Genomic DNA, 21,577 nt, shown 5'->3' with positions numbered 1-21,577 from the left:
GACGGTTGTGGCGGAGGGGGGGGGCAAGGCGAGAACCGGAGGTGTGAGGGTGAGCCGAACATACAGCCAGATGACCACACGCGCAGAAACGCGACTAGCCACGTGACGTAGAGAGCATAGACGCCGGCACTGCCACGAACTACAGGAAGAAAGGAACGGAGTATGTACCTCTCCGGTGCACCCGAGGCAATGGCATCACTGTGGGCCGCCCGCATCCACACGCGCACCTCTGTCGTGGTCCCTCTTCCTGGCATTCTCCTCTCTTGTTGTTTCCTTTGCCGTTCTGGTCTACGCGTCTAGTGGTGCAGGATTGCCCCAGAACAAGAGGAGCAGCGATACCCAAGGAGCAGTACACATACACGCACACAGGGCACAGATGCGCACGTATGCCCACAGACGTCGCCATTGAACGATGGTGCGAGGATGGGCGCGTGTGACATGACGGTGGCCCCAAACCCACCCACGAACCAAATTGGAATGTCGGTACCGGGAGTGAGGGGACGAAGAACGAGGTTCACTCTGCACGCCTCTGTCTCCTTGCTAAGCGCACCACCAATCCGCCCCCCCCCTCCCGACCTCGCCCCGTGCCGTGCCCAGCTGCGCGTCGGAGTGAGAGGGAGGGAGACAAAAGAGGGTTGCGCAGTTGCCTTGAATTTGTCGCAGTTGGAGCGGTGCGCGAACGTCAGATGAAGCCCTGGAAGAGGTCCTCCCGCTTCAGGACTGTGTCCGGCATGCGGAAACCATTAAGCAGCGTTGGCTTCGGCTTCGTAATGGGAGGGCCGATGGTCGGCACGCTTGGCGCACCTTCGCCCGTCTCCCTGGCGCTGTAGTCTCTAGGTGGAGGGGACGGTGCTGTTAGACCTTGCCTCGGGTGCGACCGGCTCTGCGTTAGTTCGGCCCAGGTGCCGGGGCTCTCCGACGGCGCGCTGGGCAGCTGCTCTGCAATAGGCTTATAGGCCGGCCAACTGCGGCGGCCCTCGAGGTGTGCCGTACCGCTATACTCCAGCGGCCTCCACGAGCACGTAGCACGCCCATTGTGTCCAGCGGAGGTGGGAGGGAAGGAAACTGTGCGAGACATATGCAAGGGGGTTGAGGAGCCGTCGATGAGAGAGGTCTTGAACAGGGAGTCGCTCTGCGCTGCGGCCGGCGATGCCGCACGCCCGCGTAGACGCAGTGGACTAGTGGTCAGGTACGTCTTCCGTGGACTACGCTGGCGAAGCGGACTCCACCGCCACGTAGGGGCGGTGGCTGTGTAGCTCCTGTCCACTGCCAGGAACCGGGGCGCATCGCATGCTGACACGGCAGCTTCCGCGACGTGCACAGGGCGGCTCGCCATTGCGCTCGTCGTCACCGGTGCATTGTACGGCTGCGGTAGGGCGCTGAGTCGACCGGCAGGAGCCGTCGTTCCCCGCACAATGGGTCGGCCGATGTGCGCTGCTTCCTTCCTTTCGCGCTCTTCGATACGCCGGAGCACGTGCTGATTAGCCTGCATCCGGAGAAGAGCAGACTTTGTCCACTGCTCTGAGGTGCCCTCCAGCACGGAGATCGTCTCGAGCGCCCGCGTCGACGGCTGCGTCATCTCTGTTTCCAGGTGAGCCTTGCGCGTTGGCAACAGCAGACGCCGCGCCCTTTCCGACGGCGGCGGGCTCGGTGCGCGGCGCTGGTACTCTTTCACCCTGCTCTTGACAGTGTAAAAGTGCACATCAGCCGGGTTGAGATGCCCGCTAGTGTAGTAGTGTAGTCGAAGGAGCTCCTTGTTGCGACAGTCTTTGTCCAGCTCACGGCGGTACTCCTCCAGCGTTTGAGGAGCGCGGTTGGAGTCGACGGCCTCGCCCTTCTGCTGCTCTCTCGGCGGGGCCGCACAGCCGGAAGAGTGGCTCGTATTAGCCGTCGCCGTCGTTCGTGATGCGGCCGCTTGCAGGCGCCGAGCCCGCTCCTGCCGCATGACCTCCTCCAAGGCCAGCCGGCGCTCTCGCACACTCTTCGCTTCTTCCTGCAAGGCGACGTTGTCGGACGACACCCGATGCACCTCGGGTGCCCGGGATCGGATCGCACAAGCGGCAGCACCGCGAGATGCCATTGCCTGCGATTACTGTCAGCTACCCCTTTCTTGGAATGAGCGCGGAACGCGGACGTTTGCGCGCTCGTCGCAGACCTTGCCTGTCCGTGACAATTCGATCGCTGACGGAATTTCACATGTCATGCGCGGGCACGCAAGGCGAGCTGAGCGGCCCGTGTGGCAGGATAGAGAAGAAGAGGTGACAACGCAAGCCGGGGAAAAGGAGAGCGAGCAAACGAGTTAGCCGAAAAGGTGTGCAGGAGGAGGAACGGTGGTCGTGGTGGTGATGACACAGGCGACTGGCCCGCGGCCAAGTACGGCGGAGCGGAGTCTGCCGCTCAAGGAGGACAGGGGCTGGAAATAGGCCAGGCTGGTGACACAGCAAAGGCAGGAGAACGGCGTGAGCGAGCCATCTAGGGTCCTCAGTAATGCAGCGGCACAGCGCGGTGGACAAGGAGGCGCATCCTTTTCGTCCTGCAAGTCGACAGGGCTCGTGGTGGTATCCGCGGTGGCGTTTTGACTGCCCGCTGGCCATACACCGGTATGCGGCGCCCCATGCGCCCTCAACATGTGGTTGTCATATCGTTGCTGCCTTTCACACACGTCCGCACACAGCAATATCAGAGCGCTTAACCTACACACAGACAAAACCCGACGTGTTAAAAAAAAAGATCGCCACTGCACTCCGACTCACACACAGACTCACGCACACGAGCACCTACATATATACACGTGCATGCAAACACCCGTTGTCGTCGGAGAGAAGTATGCACACTACCATCTCAAACGCCACCTCCCATAATGGCATACACAGATATACACACCCCCACACACCCACATACACACACACACACACAACCACACCCTCGGTAGAGACTGCAAGAGGAAGCGCGGGAAGGTGAGCTGACAAGAGCAGCAGCCGCGCATCATCTACTCCATTTTCTTTGGTCAAACGTTTTCGGCGCGCGTGTGTGTGTAAGCGGGGGGGGGGTGGAGGGGCGGTTGCAGCCGCCATTCAGAAGGAGTTTAAAGCAAAAATAAGCGAACAAACAAAGGGCACATCGAGACACCATCCGAGACAGACAGAGGGGCCCGGGCGTGGACAACTGCGGCACGAGCACGAACGTTGCACACGCTACAGCTCAGAAAAACAGAACAACAACGACAACAAAAACGAAACAACAACTCTCTGTGCCTTGTTCGCGCCGCAACACCACTTCCGTGCTTAGCCGCGCGCGAATCGAAAACGCGCCTACTGCCACGCCGAATTGAGGGCCTTGCGATTAACAAAGTAGCGCGCCATCACGGACAGCGCAGCAAAGCCGCACACGAGTGTGATAAGCAGCGGCTTGTTGAAGTCACTATTGAGCAGATCGAACGGCTTGCCGGACGACGAGCGCACGTAAAAGAGGTCGAGGCCCGACACCACCACGTGACAAGAGCTCTCCAGCAGCGTCGGTTCCGTCGTGATCTTGCGCGGAAAGGCAACGCGGTACTTGTGCGACGCGAACAAGAAGCTGGGGAGCAGAAGGTGCGACATTTGGCGGTCCTTCGCACCTGGCAGGGGCATCTGGTTACCGGCGAGTAGGTGTCGCAGCTCCACCACCACCACACGGCCCGTCGCGTACGCCAGCACAAGGCTTTTTCGGGCGATGGCGTTGTAGGAGGTGGTGACGCCCATATCAGCGAGCGGGCCGCCAAAGGAGCCGAGAGTCGACACCACCACGATCGGCGGGCGCGTTGCACGGGAGCTGAACTCGCGCTTCGTGTTGACGAAGAAGGAGGCGATAATCTGCGGAATCGTGGCGCCGGCTGTCTTGAACACCACCGGGCTGTTCTCATCCTCAAACAGCTCCCACACGCCGAAGCAGTAGCGCATTTTCTTGGCGTCGAGATAGTAGTAGACAATGGCGTGCTCCACAATAACCATCTTCACGTCCCCCTCCACGTTCGCATGACGTGTCGTCGCCAAGATGCTGCCCGTCACCACATCGATCGCGGTGATCACCAGCGACGGCAGCTCCTCCTCGGACGGCTCATAATGCGCCACGGCGATGACGTTGCGCATTGGGTAGGTGCGGCGCACCTCCTCAACCATCTCCCTGCCCGAGATGTTCGGGTACACGCGCAAGTTGTTCACAACATCTGTCCGGCGCGGCTCACTGCCGGCGGCGTGCGCCACAATGGCCGAGGGCATCTGCACCACCCACGTAGGGCGCGCACCCGCCGCCGCGCTGACGCTGTATCCCTCGATTGTGCCGGACTCGGCGTGGCTGGCATATGTGTAGAAGACACCGTGCGAAAGCGAGCCCCTGACAGAGAGGTCAGCCGCCACCTCCAGCTCGGGGGTTGAAAGAACGGCGTTCTCGCAGGTCGTCACACTAGTGACCATGCGCTCCGCCAGGTCGATCAAGATGTGGCCACTCGTCGCGCCGGACTCCGCGTGCACCACGGCGGTGCGGCCGTCGTCTCGCACGGCCAGCTCCCGCACCTGCACCTTGGCCATCGATGGGGCCTTCATGGCCGCCGCCAGCTCCTGCGAAAAGTCCTTGATGTAGTCCACCTGCGCACCCATGCCCGCGATGGGAATCGAGTAGAGCGTGCCGAAGCGGGAGACCAGCAAGATGTTCTTGTTGAAATGGAAGTGGTCCAGCGCCTCCATCGGCTCCACAATCGCGGCGGCAGCCACGTTCGCGAGCGCCTCAAAGCGGCGCCACACGAGTCCCTCCGCCGCGCTCACGAGAAGAAGGTTGTGCGCGCTGGTCTTGATCAGCACGATAACGTCGCCGTCGTCCTTCTCGAATGCCAGGAGAGGGTAGGCGGTGATGCTGCTGCAGATGTTAGGAATCGTCACGACCGAGTTCGGGTACGTGATGCGCAGCATGTCCACCTGCGTCTCCACACGGACGACGCCAGTGGGCTCGCCGGTGTGCGCGTTCCTCACGACGGCGATGCCACAGTCAGAGCACGCCACCTCACTTGCGGCGCCGTTAGTAGGAAAAGAGCGGACGGTGGCCGCGTCGCGGGTGGTGAAGTGACCGTCAGCGGCGATGCTCGTGGCCATGCCGGCCACGCTGCGCTCTTTGGCGAGGTTGTCAAGGCGGAGAACGTCGGCAGAGTCGCTTCCGTGGTTCACGAGAAGCACGGAGCCGGCGACGTACATCTTGGACACCTCACCAGACGCGCTTGCATACGCGGCGACCGGGATGGATTGCTCTTCCGAGGCCGTCGAAAACTCGAAGCGCTTCAGCGTGGCGCCGTCGTAGGTGACCACGACAGCCTTCCCGCTGACCACCGAGCACGCGGCCGCCTGTAGAGTCGTGGTTACTGTCTGAAGTGCGTACGTCACCTCGATGGATCCCGTTGTAGGGCTCATCAAGGTAGCCACACCGGCATTGTTCACTGTCAGCACCGCCTGCGGGCCAGCAGCGACGCACAAAGGCGTCGCAGAGGATATCTGACGCCACGTCAGGTTCAAGCCACCATAGGCGCCGACGGCGATCGCAGCCACGGCGCCGTCCTCGGAAGCGACGTAGAGCAGTTGTGGATTTGTCGCCACCTGCGCGGCACTATCCTGCACGTTCCCGACGAGATGCATTATCCAGTCACGCAGACCTTGCTCATCCTCGTGGATAGCGGCCACTGGCAGGCATGTCAGCAGCACCGCCGCTACGCAGACAAGCGGTATAGCGCGAAGCATTTCTGCTGGGGCGTGGGCTGAGAGAGACAGGAATGCGTGGGGGTGGACTGCTTTAGAGAAGAGCTCAAGCACGACGCAAAACGAGATGAACGCTGCACCGTCTGTTTTACTTTCCCGTGCGAGGGTGTCTCACTTGCGTCTTCGTCCTCGCGTTTGCCTAACAGACCCGCCACGCGTGCAGAGGGAGGGCTGCGGAACCGCCACACCGCCACAACCTTGACGAGAGAGGCAGACGTATTGGCAATCACCTGCTTCCTTTGCTGGCTGTGTGCGTGTGTACCACGTGCACTTGCCAACTTTTCGCTTTTCCTCCGTTTTCTGGGCGCCGTTTTCTGAGCGTGCTTGTGTGCGCGAGTGTACGTCAGAGAAGAAACGTCTACTACGTGGTGCAAGCACTCTCGCGTGTGCGTGTAGGACAAAACGACAAGAAAAGCGCGTACAAAGTCGGCGGATGAAAAGGCGGTAGTGGAGAATGGCGTGGAGGGCGAGGACGACCCGCTGGCGGTTCGGCGAAAGCATCAAAGCCAATGACGCGGGAGAGACAAAAGACGACAACAGGCCGCTGTTGCAGCTGAACCTATCATGGGGGAAACCATCGCGTGCTCGTGTGTCCGCGTCGTTTTGTATTGTTTTCGGTTGTTGTACGTTACTTTAGCAACACATACGCCACTGAAAGTACACGGCGACGGCAGAGTGACACAAGAGTCGCACAGGGTCATCACCACGCCCACCCTAGCCGGAGTCCAGCTCCAGCACTTACCCGCCCCTGCAGACACACATACAATCTCGTAGGCTCTCTGTTTCTCTCTCCCTGTATATGCCTCCGGCTTGCGCCACCACCCAAGAACGAATACTCAAACGGCATACGCATCCACGATTTTGCATGCTGGCCGAAAGTTACGCGTTGCACAGATTCTCTTTCTCTCGCGCGCGCGTGCATACGAGTGCACCATCTCTCCTGCATCACTGCACACGGCACTTCATCGCTCCATGTTCGCCTCGTTGATCTCGCCAAGCATGCCGCAAGACTGAAGAAACAGCGGAACAAGACGCACTTCGGGAGACGTCAGCGTCTCCCCCTGCGTGTCGAGCTTGACAAACTTCACCGCAGGGAAGCGTGCGCGCACTCGGGCCTCCTCTTCCGGAGAGATGGCGCCATCTTTGCCGCACAGGTACACGACCGTGGGCTTCGTGAACGTGCTGCCCGCCGGTGAATTAAGCACAAACGGCTCGGTGTACTGAAGTAGATCATTACTGAATCGGAACCGGGCCAGGCCACGTCGCACCTCCACGGCGGCGAGAAGGGCAGCCCGTTCTGCCGGATCGGGTATTAGATCCCGCAGGTAGCTATTTAGCTCTGCCAGCCCTGTGGCGTTGGCTGGCGCGCGTCGCAGAAGCTCACCGACCGGGTAAGAGGAAGGCAGGCACCGCTGCAGCTGCGCTATCTCCCTCACGAAGAGGGTGAGGGAGGAGAAGGCGTCGGGCGCATGCAGGGCGGCACAGGAGGCAACGAGAGAACCAAAACCAAGACCTAGCAGCCCTGCTTCAGAGCGGAGAATGTCTTCCTGCATCTTAATGATGTCCGCAGCGCAGGCGAGCAGATAGGCGGAATCGGATGTCATCGGGGCCGCCTCAGAGAAGTTGTGACCGCGGAGGTCGGCGCAGTACACCTCTAGCGGCTCTGTCGGCGTTAGCCGCGACAGCGGGAGATCTGCGATGGACTCGTTTAGCAACTGCTGCAACGATGCGCAGCTGCCGAGGTAATCGTGAACGGCAATAAACTTTGCCGGTGGGCGCGTGTCCATGTGCCAGCGAAACGAGGCGAGCGCATATGAAAGAGCGGCAGGGGGCTCGGCTATCTTTGCTGATGTCCGTGCTGCCACCGACTTGCCGAAAACAGTGCTGAGAAACCTGCTCATGCCGCCTCTCGTGTACGTGAATGGGCGCGTAGCCGGGCCGACGGCTTCGAATCAGCAGCGTGACCGTCTCCTGCTGCTGTGTGAAGCAACGTGGCAAGCAAAGAAAGAGAGAGAGAGAGCACATGAAAAGTGCAGGTGGTGGCGAAAGACAAACCGCACAGGGCGCACATCGGGAGGTGCGGTGGCGCCTGCATTCTCTCCCCGACAGCATAGAAACTTGCAGTGCAGTCCGCTGCCGCAATGGCCATGCGCGCGCGCAGAAGGACGGGATGAATGCAATGACCTCCACCAATACTCCTTTGGACCTCAGCGACGGGGCACCAGACACCCGTCGTCGGGCAGAGCTTAAGCTGCTACAGAAGCCCCTTGACGCGCCTTTGCCTCTACCACGTTTTCTATCTCGCTGCACCATTCCAGGTCGGCACCATCGCTTCCTACTCACCCGCCGTGCAACGGCAACGCAAAGGGCGCGCGGCCAAAGAAAAGAGAGAGACGCCTAACACACGCCCATCCCCCTGCAAGAGAACAAAAAAAAGCCAAGAGAAGTAAACGAGGAGGGGATGCGTGGGTGCCAGTGCGCCCCCTCGTAGAACATATCGTGCGAGAATCACGTCCGCTCGTTTACATGAGTGGTGGCGGCAAGCGATGCGAGCGCACGCATGCTTTCACATGCACAGAACATACGAGCACACAACAAAGACACACGGTAAAGAGGAGAGAGGAGGAGGGGAAGGAAAAGGGGTGAGGTAAGAGCCGTCCTTGCACCGCCGTGCGTAACCTCTCCAAGCGGCGCCCCATTGTTCCGCGTCGCCTACGCCTTTGCCTTAGAGGGCCCGCTGCCGAGAAGAACGCCGTACAGCGTCACAAACGGCATCTTGGTGTCCCTCGACTTCCCTCGCAGCTGCTCCACCAGTGCTTTTCCAGAGGAGGCCGAGGAGAGGCAGCGGCGAGCCAGCGCGTCCGTTACGCATGGGCTGCATGGAAGTGCGTTGGCGGCCACAAACTTGGCCCCTCGCAAGAGGAAGAGCGTCTGCGTCATCCATCGTGGATGCGACGGCGGGCTGCCGGCCTTGCCTATCCGTGTCGCCGAAGCCAACAAGCGAAACTGCTCCTCACGCCACTGCGAGCTCGTGTTGAAGGCGCCATCGGCGAGCACGACGCTGTGCAGTTGCGTAAAAGTGAGGGAGGCAAGGTAGGACCACGGCAGAGCATCAGTCAAACTCCCGCACATGTTCACGATGAGCGCGCCAGGGGCGGTGTTCCGAAGCATCCACGTCAGGTACGTGGCATCTGGCGGCACCCCGGCCGAGCTGCACGTCAGAAGACACTGCGGCGGCACCTTGGACTTGCTCTGGTCTGTGCCACAGATGGCGGGGACCGACTCGCGATGATCACCAAACAGGTCGACGAGACACACAAGAGGCCCCGCAGAGGAGCCTTTCGTGGAGCTAGGCCCAGCCGGCTTCGTCGGGTGCTGCAAGGAGCGCTTGCCAGACCGCTGAAGCTCGCCGGTTCTTGACACCACCGCCGCAGCGCCCAGCTCGCGCAGCACGACAGAGCAGCAACTCAGAACGCACGTTTGCTCCCATGGAAAGGGCTGCAGCTCCGGCGCGAGACACAGGTAAAGTGGCGTCTTCTCACAGTACTGCTGCAAGGATGCTTGAAACTCCCCAAACAGCCCCAACGCCACGGTGTTCAGCTCCTCCAGCATGCTCGAGAGGTCCTCTGCCGTTACGCGCTCCTCAGCAGCGTCGATACCCACATCGTCGGCACTGCCCAGCTGCTCCTGCTTTTGAGTCTCGATTCTCTGCAGCGTGGCGGCAAGTGTGGCCCACGTTTGCTGAGGCACGTGTCTGCGGCGTCCCTCCACAGCGCCGTCGGGGTGGCGCAGCGTGACGATGCAGAAGCCAGTCCGGTAGTTGCCCATGGCGACCGACAGCACAGCGCTATCGACGGCATACGGCGACACCTCTGTTGCGTGACCTCCTTTCCCAGGCGCCGTCGACGCGACCGCTGCCACCTCTTCCTCTGCCTGCACGCACAACAGACTGCAGCTGCGCAAGCCGCGTCGCATGGGCGTCGCCGTCACGATCTGGTCGGCCAGCTGCATGTACGACGTGCAGTTCGTGAAGAGCGGCTGCACCGCCAGCATCTGCCGCCACAACCGTCCCTCGGCACCGTCCGCCATCTCGTGCACGCAGCTACGCCAGAGAAGCCCCACCAGCTGGTTCGCCTGCGTTCGCTCCGCCGCAGCGGCGGCGATGTGAGGCCGCTCCAAAAGAACCGCAAGATGGCTAAGCGCGTCGCTCAGGTCAGCGGCGGCATCGAGGTGCCCGTGATGGACCGCCACCTGAATACCGCGAGAGATGCGCTGCAGAAGCGCCGCCTCCTCCTCTGTAAGCGGGCGCACCGGCGCAGATGAGGTAGGCTCGCTGAGTTTGCGCTGCTTCCCTACTGGCACACCTTTGCGCATGCGGCTGCCGGGCTTCTCGATGCGTGCCGGGATGAGCCGCGCGCGACTCCACGCCGCCGTGAGTAGCGCGTGCGTTTGCGCCTGTAGCTCCTCGCCGACAAGGTCGTCGCACTGCTCCAGCTGATTCTCGACGCGCTGAAGCACCTCTACCTGCGCCACAGCCACCACGATCGCCGCTGCCAGACGGGTGTGCGGCCACTGGCGGCAATGCGCCGCTGCCTTTTCCAGCAGAGCGGGCACCGCGGACACATCCATTATGTACTGGGCACGTGCATCGGTCACGCTGTAGTGCTGCAGCGCTTGCCGGAGCTCGTCTGTCTCACGCGCGCCGTCTCTTTGCCAGCGCGCGCCGACCATGACTGCCTGCTCCTCCGCATGGGGTGCACGTTCGACTGTGGCGGCGCACGACGACGACGCCGCGCCGCGAATGAGCCGTAACACCTCCCTCTCGCAGTGGGCTGGGGCACTCGATGTTGGCAGCTGCAGATCCTCCATGGACAGGTGCCGAAAGGCGACGAGGAGGTACGATGCAAGTTCGCTCGCCTCGAGGCGGTCAATGGCAGTCCAGTAGACGAGGGCGCCTTGCCAGAAAGACATGCTGGTGGCGGTAGCGGCGTCGACCTCGCCTTGACCGGGCGAGCCCACTCCGACTTTGCAAGATGCGCGCGCAGTCTGCAGGCGAAGCGACAGCTCGTCCAAGACTCTCATCTCTGCGAGCAGCACCAACAATCGCGTCCGTACGTCATCTACTTTGGCACTGTGCTGCGCCAGCCACTGGGGCGTCACACGGTCCCGCACATGCCACTTTGCATGTGTGGTGTAGAGACAACTGTGCAGCGTAGTGGGGCCCTCCGCGACAAGGAGAAGCTCACGCAGCAGCTCCTCTGTGTCGGCCCGACGGTGCTCGGGGGGGGAGCAAGCAGTCGGGTGCGATAGAGCATCTCCGACTGGGACTTGTGGCGTTAATGTGGTGACGAGACGGCTGATCCACAGCTCTAGAGCGTCCTCGACATCGGCTCGCAGGCATGCAGTATGGGTGGTGTCGACCTGCATTGCGCTCGGCGAGGCCGCGGCGCGCCATTGGTGCAGTTGCTGGCGCACCGTACCAGCCCACTGAACAGCCTCGGCGGTGGCCTGGGAATCCATCAGCACAGCAAGTCGATCGCTGCATAGCTCTGTCCAGAGAGGGACCGAAATGACGGTTGGGGCAGAGGAAGGCGTGGCGGCGCCGATCAACTGAAACGCTTGCTGGAGGGTGCGCAGAGCATCTCCGTAGCGCAAGCAGATTGCCTCGTGACGAGCACGGACGCGGAGGGCCCGTGCTCGGGTGGCCGCCGTGTTCCAACTTGCGCACTCCAGCCCGCGACACAGCACATCCTCGGCCAGGGTGGCAGCCTGCTCTGTTTGGCCGAGGTGAATGCGAACCTCACACTCGCTGACCACCATCGCCGCCTCAGATGACGGCGACACGCACTTGCCTTCGACGTCCCGCTTCACTGCCTCCTCTACAAGGGACCTGGTATCGGCCAGCTGGTTGAGCGCTGCCACGTATGGGTCATCGCTGAGGCCGCTCGAAGCGGCTGCCGCACACATTTTCCAGTTGCATAGACGCTGAACGAGCCCGCAGCGCGAGTCGCCCCTGGCGCCGCCGAAGGCGAGCGCGACAGAAAACCGCACCCACGAGTACACCATGAACGAGTGCGGCTCATCGCCGGTGCGTGCGAGGTAGTCGCCGAGATCCAGCAAGCATTGCCAGAGCCCTTCTGTGTTCAACTTAAACTCTTCGTCCGGCACACAGCGGCGCAGCCGTTGCGCGGCCGCCGACGGCTCAGCATAATTGTAGTAAAGGGAGGTGTCGATCGGCAGCTTCAGCGCCACTGTCTCTTCGTCCGCGGCGCCCTCGCACAGCCATTTGGCGCTGAGGTGCCACAGGCACGAGACGTAGTCAAGCATGACCTTAGCGCAGTCGCGGCGCGACGCAGGGGCTGGGGCGTACTTCGCTGCCTTGACAGATGCTGCCCCAACGTCGACAACATCGTGACTCGGCGTCGTCCTGAAGAGCAGCGAGACGATGCGCAGCCCCAGAAATGCGTGATGGAAGGTGACCCCTGTGATTTTTGTGGAGTGCGCCTTCACGGATGCCTTCAGCGGCGCGGCCTGTCGCTCTCCGCGTGCTGCTTCGGCCACCTCGCCGGCAACGTCGCCGTTGTGCGGGCAGTGGCGCTGTGGCTGCGAGCGCAGAAACGTGGCAGTGAGTGACGCGTCGGCCAGGGTGGCGTGCCAGCGATCCGTTTCCTCGAGACTTTGCAGAAGTGGCGCCGCCGCAGGGAGCCCTTCGAGTGTGCGCAGGGCCTCCTGCAAGTGGCGAGTCACCTGCGCCAGCGGAGTCGAGTCTCCCCTCCGCAAGGTTGCCGCATACGCATTCTCGAAGAGGCACTGCGCTGTGGCGAGGGACCCGCCTTGCGAGGCGGCCAGCGCCAGCGCAAACGCCTCTGCTTCGCCAGTGATGTCTTTACTCGCCAGGGCCACGATCATCCATCCGCGCGCCTGCAGCTCCGCCTCCATGTTTTTGGACCGCTGCAGAAAGTCGTCGATGGACGGATTGCGGTAGCACACCTCGGTCAGCTCCCGATCCTTGAGGGACTTTTGGTAGCGCGGGGGTAGCAGCTCGCGCAGGTGGCGCAGCACCGCCACTAACTGGCGGGCATCGTCGTCCTGCTCACTCGACAACGACACGTGCACGAGGACGCAGCTGAGCTGATACACGACCTCCGTGAAGGAGTCGCTCCAGCTGCGCTTGGGGAGCTGCGCCAGTAGCGCCTTCGACAGCAGCATCCGCAAACTCGGCAGCACAAACGTCGCCGTCTCCAGCGAAATGCGAGTGGTCCGGAGAAAGGTGTAGTAGAGAGTGTATGCGTTCGTGATGTGCTCCACCTTGGACGCGGCTGGGCCCTGCACCGCAGCGATAGCCGCGTTCACGCAGTTTGTCAAAAGAAGCTGCACGGCGCGGTTTCGAGCCACGCTAACGAGACCGTGCAAGTGCTGGACGCCTACCTGTGCCTTGATGTAGAGCAGCTCCGCATACGCTTCCCAGTCCTCCGCGTCCGGCTTTGAAAACGTCGTCTGCCCGTCGAGCTGCGCAAGCGCCGGCTCCATTGACGCCTTTTTGTGGCTGCCGCTGTCCGTCGTCTTACCGGGCGCCGCCAAAGCACCGCCGCCGGGGGAGAACGGCGACGGCATCTCCAACAAGGAGCCCCAGCCCAGTCGATTGCTGGCGTAGAGTCGATCAGCCACCTCGCAGCACTCCAGTGCCACTTCCTCCTGCCCCAGCTGCGTCGCCACAGCGGCGACCCATGCACAGAGACGGACGCACGGGTCCTTGCGCAGCAGCGGGCGGGCGTCGTTGATGAGAAGCGCCACTTTCTCAGACACTGCCGACGGCCCAGCAAGTATGCCGAGAAGGATGAAAAGCTGCTCCTGTGGGTGCGGCGAGAACCTCGGCTTGTCGCCGACAAGCCGCGCCAGCGCAGGGGATAACATGGCAAGGAACCACTTCTGCTTCACGCCGGGGATGATTTGCAGAGCCTCGAGGCACATGGCATGCGCGCGACGAAGCTGCACGTTTGAGGGCTCGCAGTTCGCGCACATGCGGAGGCGCCGCACGTGCGCGGCGAAGCCGTCCCTGCCCATCTGCGTTGCCAGCGGAGACGTTCCTGCCCCTGCCGGAGGGTTTGAGGTCTCGAGGTACTCGGCCACGAGCCCGAGCACAGACGACGTCGTGAGGTCGGACAGCAGCTCCACATCCTGAACCTGGTCATGCTCATAAAGAGCTGTGTAGAGCTTCTGTAAATCGAGCAGCTCGGCGAGGTGGGCGCGGTATTCACCACGTTCGTAGGAGAGCTTCTTCCATTTTAGGAACGCCACACACGCGTTTGCGGCAATCCAGCCCCCACTGCCGCTACGCCGGCTCTCCACCTCCGCTCCGCGTTGCGCTGCCTCGATCAGGAGAGCCGCCAAGCGGTTCTCACTCTCTTCGATAGCAGCAGTCCTGTGGTCCACTACGCTGGCCGATCGCACGTCCTTCTGCGCCCCATGTGGTTCCGCCTCCTCTAGCTGCCGCGCCAGTATCGTGGCAGCGTGCAAGGAGGCGGCGGCTCGTACCTCCTCGATGTCTGCGGCGCCGGCGCCCGGCAAAGGGCAAGGAAGGCCCCGCAGTGCCTCGGCCACCGCCATCGCCACAGCGTATAAGGAGGCACTCAGGTCCTGCATGCACAGCTCCAAGAGCTCTCGGTACAGCTGGACCGTCGAGCGACGAGTACAAAGAGCGCCGCCGGCGGGCGCGGCCATCTGCAACTCGCTCGCTTCTGCCACAGTTGTGTGGGCATCATTCTCTTCGACAATCGACGGCAAATGCCGAAAGGCAGTCTTAATCACCGAAACGCGCTTCAGGGGGTTGGCGATACCCCGGCATTGCTCAATGGCGAATAGGCAGCGGTCCTCCTGCGACGTCAGGCTGCTCTCGGGCTCCTCTCGGATCGCCATCTGATGCTGGAGCCACTGAAGCCGGAACAAGCACGCGGGTGCTGCTCCGTCGACCTCTCCGCGCTGGCACTCCCGCTGAAGCATCGGTAGCAGCTGATGAAGCAGACTGCGATTATCCTCCTCGAAGGCTGTGTGGCACTGCTGGGTCGTCACCTGGAGGAACAGCTTCCTCAGCGCAGGCATGAAGGCCTGGCTCACGTCCGCGACTGCCGCCAGCGCCGCCTGTGCGTCGCCCATCGTGCTGGTCTGCAGAAAAGGAAGCACCAGGTTCCACAGGAGAGAGGCCCCGGTGCGCAATGTGTGCTGCCGCTCGCTCTCGTCATGGATAGTGTTCGTGTTCTTGAGTACATCGACCAGCTCGCCGGCAAGGGTGCGGAGTTCGGCCCTGTGCGCCGCGGAGATGGAGGAGGCATCGGCGCACTTGCCAAGGCCGCGGAGCCCGTGGCGGTGTGACTCTCGCACGACAAGCGCGAAGGCCGCGAAGCTGCGCACGCGATGATTCGAGCTGCTGCGTTTTTGCTCGAGCTCCTCCACCTGCTCGGGGGACAGGGTTCCGTGCAGGCTGATGCACAGGAGCAGGTCGCTCTTCACTTCATCGATGACGTCGGACTCCGTCACAGCAAAGGTGTCGACGAGTCGTATCGCAGGAGGCAACTTTACCGCTGCTTGCTTCTTCCTTCCCCGCGGTGCCGATGCGCCGGTCTCTGGTGGCTGCTGCGCCACATCTGCGACGTCACTGAGGGTATGGTAAGCACTTTGCAAGTCCTCCTTGCACGCCTCCATCTCCAGACATCCTCCAAGCACGAGATGTGTAAGAAGAACAGCGAAGTGCACGGGGCGGTTCCGGTAGCTGGGCAGCAAGTCAGAGCGCGTCTTCGAGGAGACATTTGCCTTCTCCTTCACCAAGATCACGCCAGCGGCAAGGCGCAGCACCTGCACAAAGAGGCGCTGGTTGCCCATGAGCGCCGCCGCCTCAAGCGCGGCCGAGAAGCGAGTCAACGCGTCGTTGGGTCGCTCTGCGGCTCGAAGGCACAACGCGGCCCGCACCAGCCACTGCACCAGCGTGTACCCGCCACCGATGTGGAGTTGCTGATGGAGGGTGGCAAGGAACGCGACGGCGTCGCACACGTCCGCCTCGTGGCCTGCGGAAAGGAGAGGGCTGGCGATGAGCCACAGTGTGCGAATGCCCGTGAGAACAGCGTCGAGGCTGTCGGGCCACACCTCGACCGCCTCCGCCAACGCCTGTAGCGCGCTCGCCGCGCCAGCGACGTACTCCTGCACTTTTTCGTCCTCGGTCAAGGAGGTATTCTCGTCTACGTGGTGAAGCGACACGAGCACCTCGCAGAAGGCGCGGCGCACTGCAAGCAGTCGCGTTTCCTGCGCGGCGCCGAGCCCTTTTAGCAGCTCCGCAGCGGCTGACCACTGCTTGAGCTCGACCGCAACTTCAGCGCACAGCACGCGCAGTTCCGCAGAGAACCTGCTGGTTGTCATTTCCGCGTCGCGCACTTCGCACACAATGTCGTGCAGCATATCCGACCGGCGGTACATCCGCGCCGTGGACAGCAGCTGTTTCACATGACTTGTGTTGCCCGCCATCGCTCTAGTGGTCAGGAAGATCACGTTTTCGGTGCGAGGCGGCTGCACTGCTACAGGGGACGGCAATGATTGACTGTCAGGAGAAGAGGCAGTATGCCATACAAGTCTCGAAACTGAGGGATGAAGGAGGGATGGAAGGAGAGATGCGGTGATGGCGGCAGCATCCGATTTGGCGAACGGGGAAAGGGAAGAAGCAGTGGGTGGCCCCTTTGCGGGGAAGAAAACCCCGCCAGCGCACGTCTTGGTCTCACCGAGAAGCCGTTGGAGGCCCAGGGGTGTTGTGCGCGCATGTGTGTGTGTGTGTGTGTGTTCGTGTGCGTGTCGTTTACTCTATTACTGCTCTTCTTTGTGCGCTACGGTGACCGCCAATTCTTCGACCGGCCGGTCCACATTCAAAGGCAGACGCATGCACGCCTATCCACACAACGACACATGCACGTACGCCATGATGCTCTTCCATGCCGCGAGGCAAGCGCTCAAGAGAAGCAGAGGCATCACAAGAGAGAAGAGGAGATGGTGAAGGAGCGCCGTGCAGGAGTACGCACACGCCTCGCCTCGCTACGGCTCGCTCTCTCAAGGTCCTCACGCCATGGTTTTCTTTATTCCTTCAGCATATGTTCCACACACGCCACCCGTGACGCGTTGAGGGAGGCGGCGGCGTAGGCGAGAAAGATTTCAGCCGTGATGACGGGCAGGGTCGCTTGCCGGAAGCTCCTGTAGGAATTGTTGAAGTATTCCACGGCGGCATCGTGCTCATTGCGCGTCCACGTGTCTACCTCCTCCGCTAGAGCCAGTGCCCTCGCGTACTGTCTCTGCTCGATGTAGCGCGTGAACTGGGCAGCGGTGCGGCGAGCGCGAACTTCGTTCTGGTCTACCGTAGAGGGACTAAAGGCGGTACGAAACTTTAACAGGTCCAGCCACCCCAGCACCGGCTGCTGCACCGGTGCCTTGCCAGTCTCCTCGATGGAGCGGGCAAGATCAAAGGCGGCAGCGCGCACAAGCGTCGACTCCGGGACGCCGCGGTCGGCAAATGCACGGAGTGGCTCCGACATGGCATTCAGGTCCTCACTCTCCGCATCATCGAGCGTGGCCTTCAGCTCTCGTGCGAACGGCTTCCCTGACCGCATCTGCTGGCGTAAAGCCTCAAAGTTGAGGCTGACGGAGATGAGCTTCTTGCTTATGTAGCCGAATTGGTGCGTCTCCCGCTGCGCCATTTGATCCACAAACGTCTCCTGCGCTGCCACGCTGTTTCCCACCTCCTGGTAGTAGTGCTGCGAAATGGCAATGTCGTCGAACTCCTTCAGCATTGGGGCGGCCTGTCGAGCGTAGCGCTCCCGCTGCGCCTTGATGCCATTTTCCAGCTGCAGCATCTTCTCCTTGACCTCCCGCTCATCTTGGTTGTGATGCAGGCGCACCTCCGTTGTCTTGGCCATCGCCTCGGCGTTGCGCATCTTCTCCGCTGTTAGCGCCTCCTCAGGGTCACGGAAGAAGAGCATCGCGGCGATCCGGTCCTTCCAGGACGTCATTGTAAGCAGCGATGGAGCAACAACGAGCCCAAGTGCCACGCGTGAGCGCTGCAGCGCTACACTGTGCTACCCGACGTGCAACGTCGGCCGCCGACGAGGATTCGCTGATGCGTGCTTAGAGACGAGATGAGCAGCAAGAGCTAAGCGACGAGAAAGAAAGAAGATAAAGAACGGGTGCAAGGGAAGCCGTGCGACACCGCCTCTCCGGGTGGACGGTTCTTCACCAAGGGCAGTAGCGAGGCGCGATCTGCGGGGCTTGCCTCTCGTCGACAGGGTTGCTACGCTGCTCCACATGAAGGAAAAACGAGAGAGAGGCCGGCGAATGCGCGAGGGAGTGCAGCGCACGGGTGCAGCCACCACCATACGGAAGACACGCACACAGAGAGAGAGAGAGCGCGTGAAAAGTGCAAGAGACAGAAGCAGCCGTTGCAATGAGAGACGAAAGGCGCGAAACGGTTTGTGGTGGCAGCGGTGGTGTGGTCATGGTAGAATACACCCATGCCCGTCCAACCAGTGCGCTGCACACACTCGGCACTGAAGTGGGGCCTTTCGCTTCTCACAGCGGCGGTCGCATTGCGTGGCGCGTTCAGGAGAAGAGAAGTGAGTACACATCCTGTCTTCTTGCTCCGGCACACAACTATTACTCCCTGACGATAGGCGACGCCTTACACTGCGTGGTATCTCAGTGACACGAGTGCACCCTTCCCTCTCACTCCGTTTCAGGCAGGGCCAAGCAGCACCCTCGCCGCCTATCCCTGCCAAATGTCGAGCCGCTTCCGCTGGTGACAGCGTCAAGTGCCTGCGACGAAGTTAGGGAAGGGGAAAGGGGAGGGGGGTGAGTGTGTTGCATCGGGGTCCGCTGCGACTGTGCACACGCTTGCGCCATCCGTATAATAGACAGAGCATCAGCGTGACTCGAGCGAATCCCACGACCGGCCCTCGCAGCCCGTGAGGGGGATGCCTCACGAAGCATCCGGCATGATGGGAGGAGCGACCGTGAGGCCGCCTGCAAGGCGGGTGGGGTAAAGTCTGTGGCAGAGGCAGCGGTCAGACGACCGAGTCGGCGCACGTTGTTGCGACACGTGTGTCTACGGCTGGTTCGCACGACGTGATGAGCCGTTGACAGTCCGAGCGTCGCGTGGTGTTTGGAATCATGGTGTGCAGTGAGGAAGCGGACGCGTGCCAAACAAGGAACGAAACAACAACAAGAAAGCACAACCGCACATACGATACATGCACATGTACACATGTGCCGTACCGCACAAGAGATGCATCCACGCATCCCCGCACATCAGCGAAACGTGGAGGCAAACGAAGTCGCTACGGAGACGAACGCGGCCCTACCCTCAAGGCGATCTTGCGCTCACACTCGATCGCTGTGAGAGAGGGAGTACGTGCAGACGAGCAACCTTGGCGTGCAGAGGCAGCGGACGATGCTCAGCTGCGTCGCTTCGCTGTAGTCCAGCATGACTGATTAGAGGCTGCCCGCCACCTCGCGGGTGCTTGTTCATTGCAGCATAGCCTTGGTGATCGCCTGCAGGTCGTCATCTGTGAACTTTAGTAGCATGCTCAGCACGGGCAGCAGGTGCCGCGCCACGCGGATGTCGCTCAGCGAGCAGAGGAGTTGCACCACGACGGAGCGCACGTACTGCAGCTGCTGCGCGCTGAGGCCGTCCTCTGGCGGTCCAGCTTTGCAGCGCCGCAGCTGCATCACTTCACGGCGAGAGTGCATTAGTTCCTCTTGAAGCTTGGCGAATGTGAGCCGCTGTTCGTGGATCCGGCGCACAGCCTCTTTGAGATTGGCGGTGTCGGCAAACGAGTCCCACCCAGCAGTGGCTTGGGCCCCGTCTGCGGCCGTTACGGCGGTGGTAGAGGTACCGTTTGCGGCGGAGGCTGGAAGCGGCCCTCGTGCGCTCTGCAGAAGCTCCTGAAGCTCGCGCAACAGCATCTGCTGTTCAGCCGCCATGGTGTCTCGCTCCTGCGTGGCGGCGGCGCACTGCATCTCCATCGCTTTGTAATCGTTCAGCAGGTCCAGGTAGGCGTCGTCGTCGTCGGTCTTGCCGGGGTGGGCGCCGCCACGCACGAGTGTCGGTGAGCGGTTAGCCAGAGCATCTTGGACCGCCTGTGCAACGGCATCGCGCTGCTCTCGTTGCATCTCTTGCACTTCCCGCTCATGTACTGCCTTCAGAGCCTGCACCTCGGTGCTATGCTGCAGAACGAGCTGACTTTCGCGGCTCTCATACTCCAGCCGCGTCCGCGCGAGTTGCTGGTCCAGCTCCTCCTGCGCATGCTTCCACTCTTGAGCGTTCGGCACGCTCATAAGCTGCTGCTTGAGCGATGTGTTGCATGCCTCCAACTCGGCGAGGCGGCGCCTCAGATCGGCGAGATTCTCATCCTGCTGGTGCAAGGCTGCGGTACGCTGCTGCAGCTCATTGCTCAGTCGCTTCAGTGCGTGGTGCGCCTCCTTTAGCCGGTCCGACTGATCCTTCACTGTCTTCTGCAGGCTTTCGGTGGTTGTGCTCTGCAGAGTCGGACTCCTCGCTGGGCTCGTCGCTGCTGTGTCCTTGTATTGCCCTGGCCCGCCACCGCTGTGGGAAAGCAAGACGGTATCGACCAGCAAGCACGCGGCAGCAATAGCGTGAGCGTGCATGAACTCCTGACTTTGAGCGACGTACAGCGCCGGGAGCGCTGCTCCCCTGCCAAGGGACGCCTCCAGGAGCGCGCGCTGCTTGTTCGATTCGTCCAGCTTGCACGTGAGATCGACGATTTGAGCACGCATTTGCTCCACACCCGTCTTCGCCTTTGCCTTCCAGGACGCAAACTTTTCTTGACATTGGTGAAGTTCCTGCCTCAGTTGCGCCACCTCTGCGGTGGCAGTGGTTACCGCTGGGGAGCTGAGCAAAGCAGCAGTGGCATCATCGCCATCGAGTGCACTACTCGCCGCGTCCTCAGTGCGATTAGCCGTAGAGCTCATTTGGAGCCTGAGGACCCTTTCAAGATGGGAATGGGTATGATGGAATCTGCCCTGCTCACCGCACGCAGTCCGACATGCACACGCGTGCCAGAGATAATAACAGAAGGCCCAGATGTAAAACACCAAAAGCTGCGCCTCCGCGCCCGTCGCCAGCAAAACACCGCTGGAGCCGGCGCGCGACGCTATGATGGAGAAACCACGAGAGCACTTTAAACGGTATCACACACTATGACCGGGAAAGTGAAACGCACACTTGCATGAGCGCACCGGCTGCTACCAAAAGACCGTTGCGCAGCATTTAGCGGTCACAATGCGCCACCCACCAACCCACCCACCCCGCCAAGACACACACACACACGTGCACGCCACCCCGTGCAAAGAAAACGAAGGAGGCCGGCACGAAGAGGGAGAGAAGAGGTTGGTGTGCAAGGGCGCATTCGTGCACGTGCTTGCGAGGCTCCGTTACATGCCGTATAGCACCTGCCCATCATCATGGCACGAGCACACGGCTGGGAGAGATGCCCCATGCGGGGAGAAGAGCGGGTAAAGCCACCTCGTGCACATCCTCGGTCAGACCTGTACGACTCGAGGATGAGCATGTCTTAGCCCACAAGCGTAGACAAGGGCACCCGTACTATTGAGCCCTGCGAGCAGCATTCGACGATGCCGCAGCACTGCTTGCTGTTGTTGCTGTGCTGCCAAGATGGTAACGTGTGCGAGGGAAGAGTGGCGAAGAGAAAGGCATATAAAATGAAACGCAAAAAGGGGGGTGCCTGCAGCCGGAGGAG

General features: G+C 61.6%; 6 protein-coding genes across 6 annotated transcripts; all 6 read right to left on the bottom strand.

Annotated features, from left to right (window-relative positions):
- Positions 1-682: 682 nt before the first annotated feature.
- LINJ_34_3970 (conserved hypothetical protein) lies at positions 683-2,080 on the bottom strand (the record flags this gene model as incomplete). Its single annotated transcript, XM_001468717.1, has 1 exon — positions 683-2,080. One exon carries the CDS (start codon positions 2,078-2,080, stop codon positions 683-685), a length of 1,398 nt encoding a protein of 465 aa, XP_001468754.1.
- A 1,231-nt stretch (positions 2,081-3,311) lies between these two features.
- On the bottom strand, positions 3,312-5,759 carry LINJ_34_3960 (conserved hypothetical protein; the record flags this gene model as incomplete). The annotated part of the gene is made up of 1 exon (XM_001468716.2): positions 3,312-5,759. One exon carries the CDS (start codon positions 5,757-5,759, stop codon positions 3,312-3,314), a length of 2,448 nt encoding a protein of 815 aa, XP_001468753.2.
- Positions 5,760-6,739: 980 nt separating this feature from the next.
- On the bottom strand, positions 6,740-7,564 carry LINJ_34_3950 (conserved hypothetical protein; the record flags this gene model as incomplete). Its single annotated transcript, XM_001468715.1, has 1 exon — positions 6,740-7,564. The coding sequence occupies one exon, from the start codon at positions 7,562-7,564 to the stop codon at positions 6,740-6,742; it is 825 nt and encodes a 274-aa protein (XP_001468752.1).
- A 925-nt stretch (positions 7,565-8,489) lies between these two features.
- LINJ_34_3940 (conserved hypothetical protein) lies at positions 8,490-16,289 on the bottom strand (the record flags this gene model as incomplete). Its single annotated transcript, XM_001468714.1, has 1 exon — positions 8,490-16,289. The coding sequence occupies one exon, from the start codon at positions 16,287-16,289 to the stop codon at positions 8,490-8,492; it is 7,800 nt and encodes a 2,599-aa protein (XP_001468751.1).
- A 599-nt stretch (positions 16,290-16,888) lies between these two features.
- LINJ_34_3930 (conserved hypothetical protein) lies at positions 16,889-17,815 on the bottom strand (the record flags this gene model as incomplete). The annotated part of the gene is made up of 1 exon (XM_001468713.1): positions 16,889-17,815. The coding sequence occupies one exon, from the start codon at positions 17,813-17,815 to the stop codon at positions 16,889-16,891; it is 927 nt and encodes a 308-aa protein (XP_001468750.1).
- A 1,507-nt stretch (positions 17,816-19,322) lies between these two features.
- Positions 19,323-20,789, bottom strand: LINJ_34_3920 (conserved hypothetical protein; the record flags this gene model as incomplete). Its single annotated transcript, XM_001468712.1, has 1 exon — positions 19,323-20,789. The coding sequence occupies one exon, from the start codon at positions 20,787-20,789 to the stop codon at positions 19,323-19,325; it is 1,467 nt and encodes a 488-aa protein (XP_001468749.1).
- Between the last annotated feature and the right edge of the window lie 788 nt (positions 20,790-21,577).

The sequence above is a fragment of the Leishmania infantum genome, chromosome 34 (genome assembly GCF_000002875.2).
Source record: "Leishmania infantum JPCM5 genome chromosome 34".
In the NCBI taxonomy this organism is placed as follows: domain Eukaryota; phylum Euglenozoa; class Kinetoplastea; order Trypanosomatida; family Trypanosomatidae; genus Leishmania; species Leishmania infantum.
The sequence above is the reverse complement of the archived record's forward strand: the minus strand, read 5'-3'. Positions and strand labels throughout refer to the sequence as shown.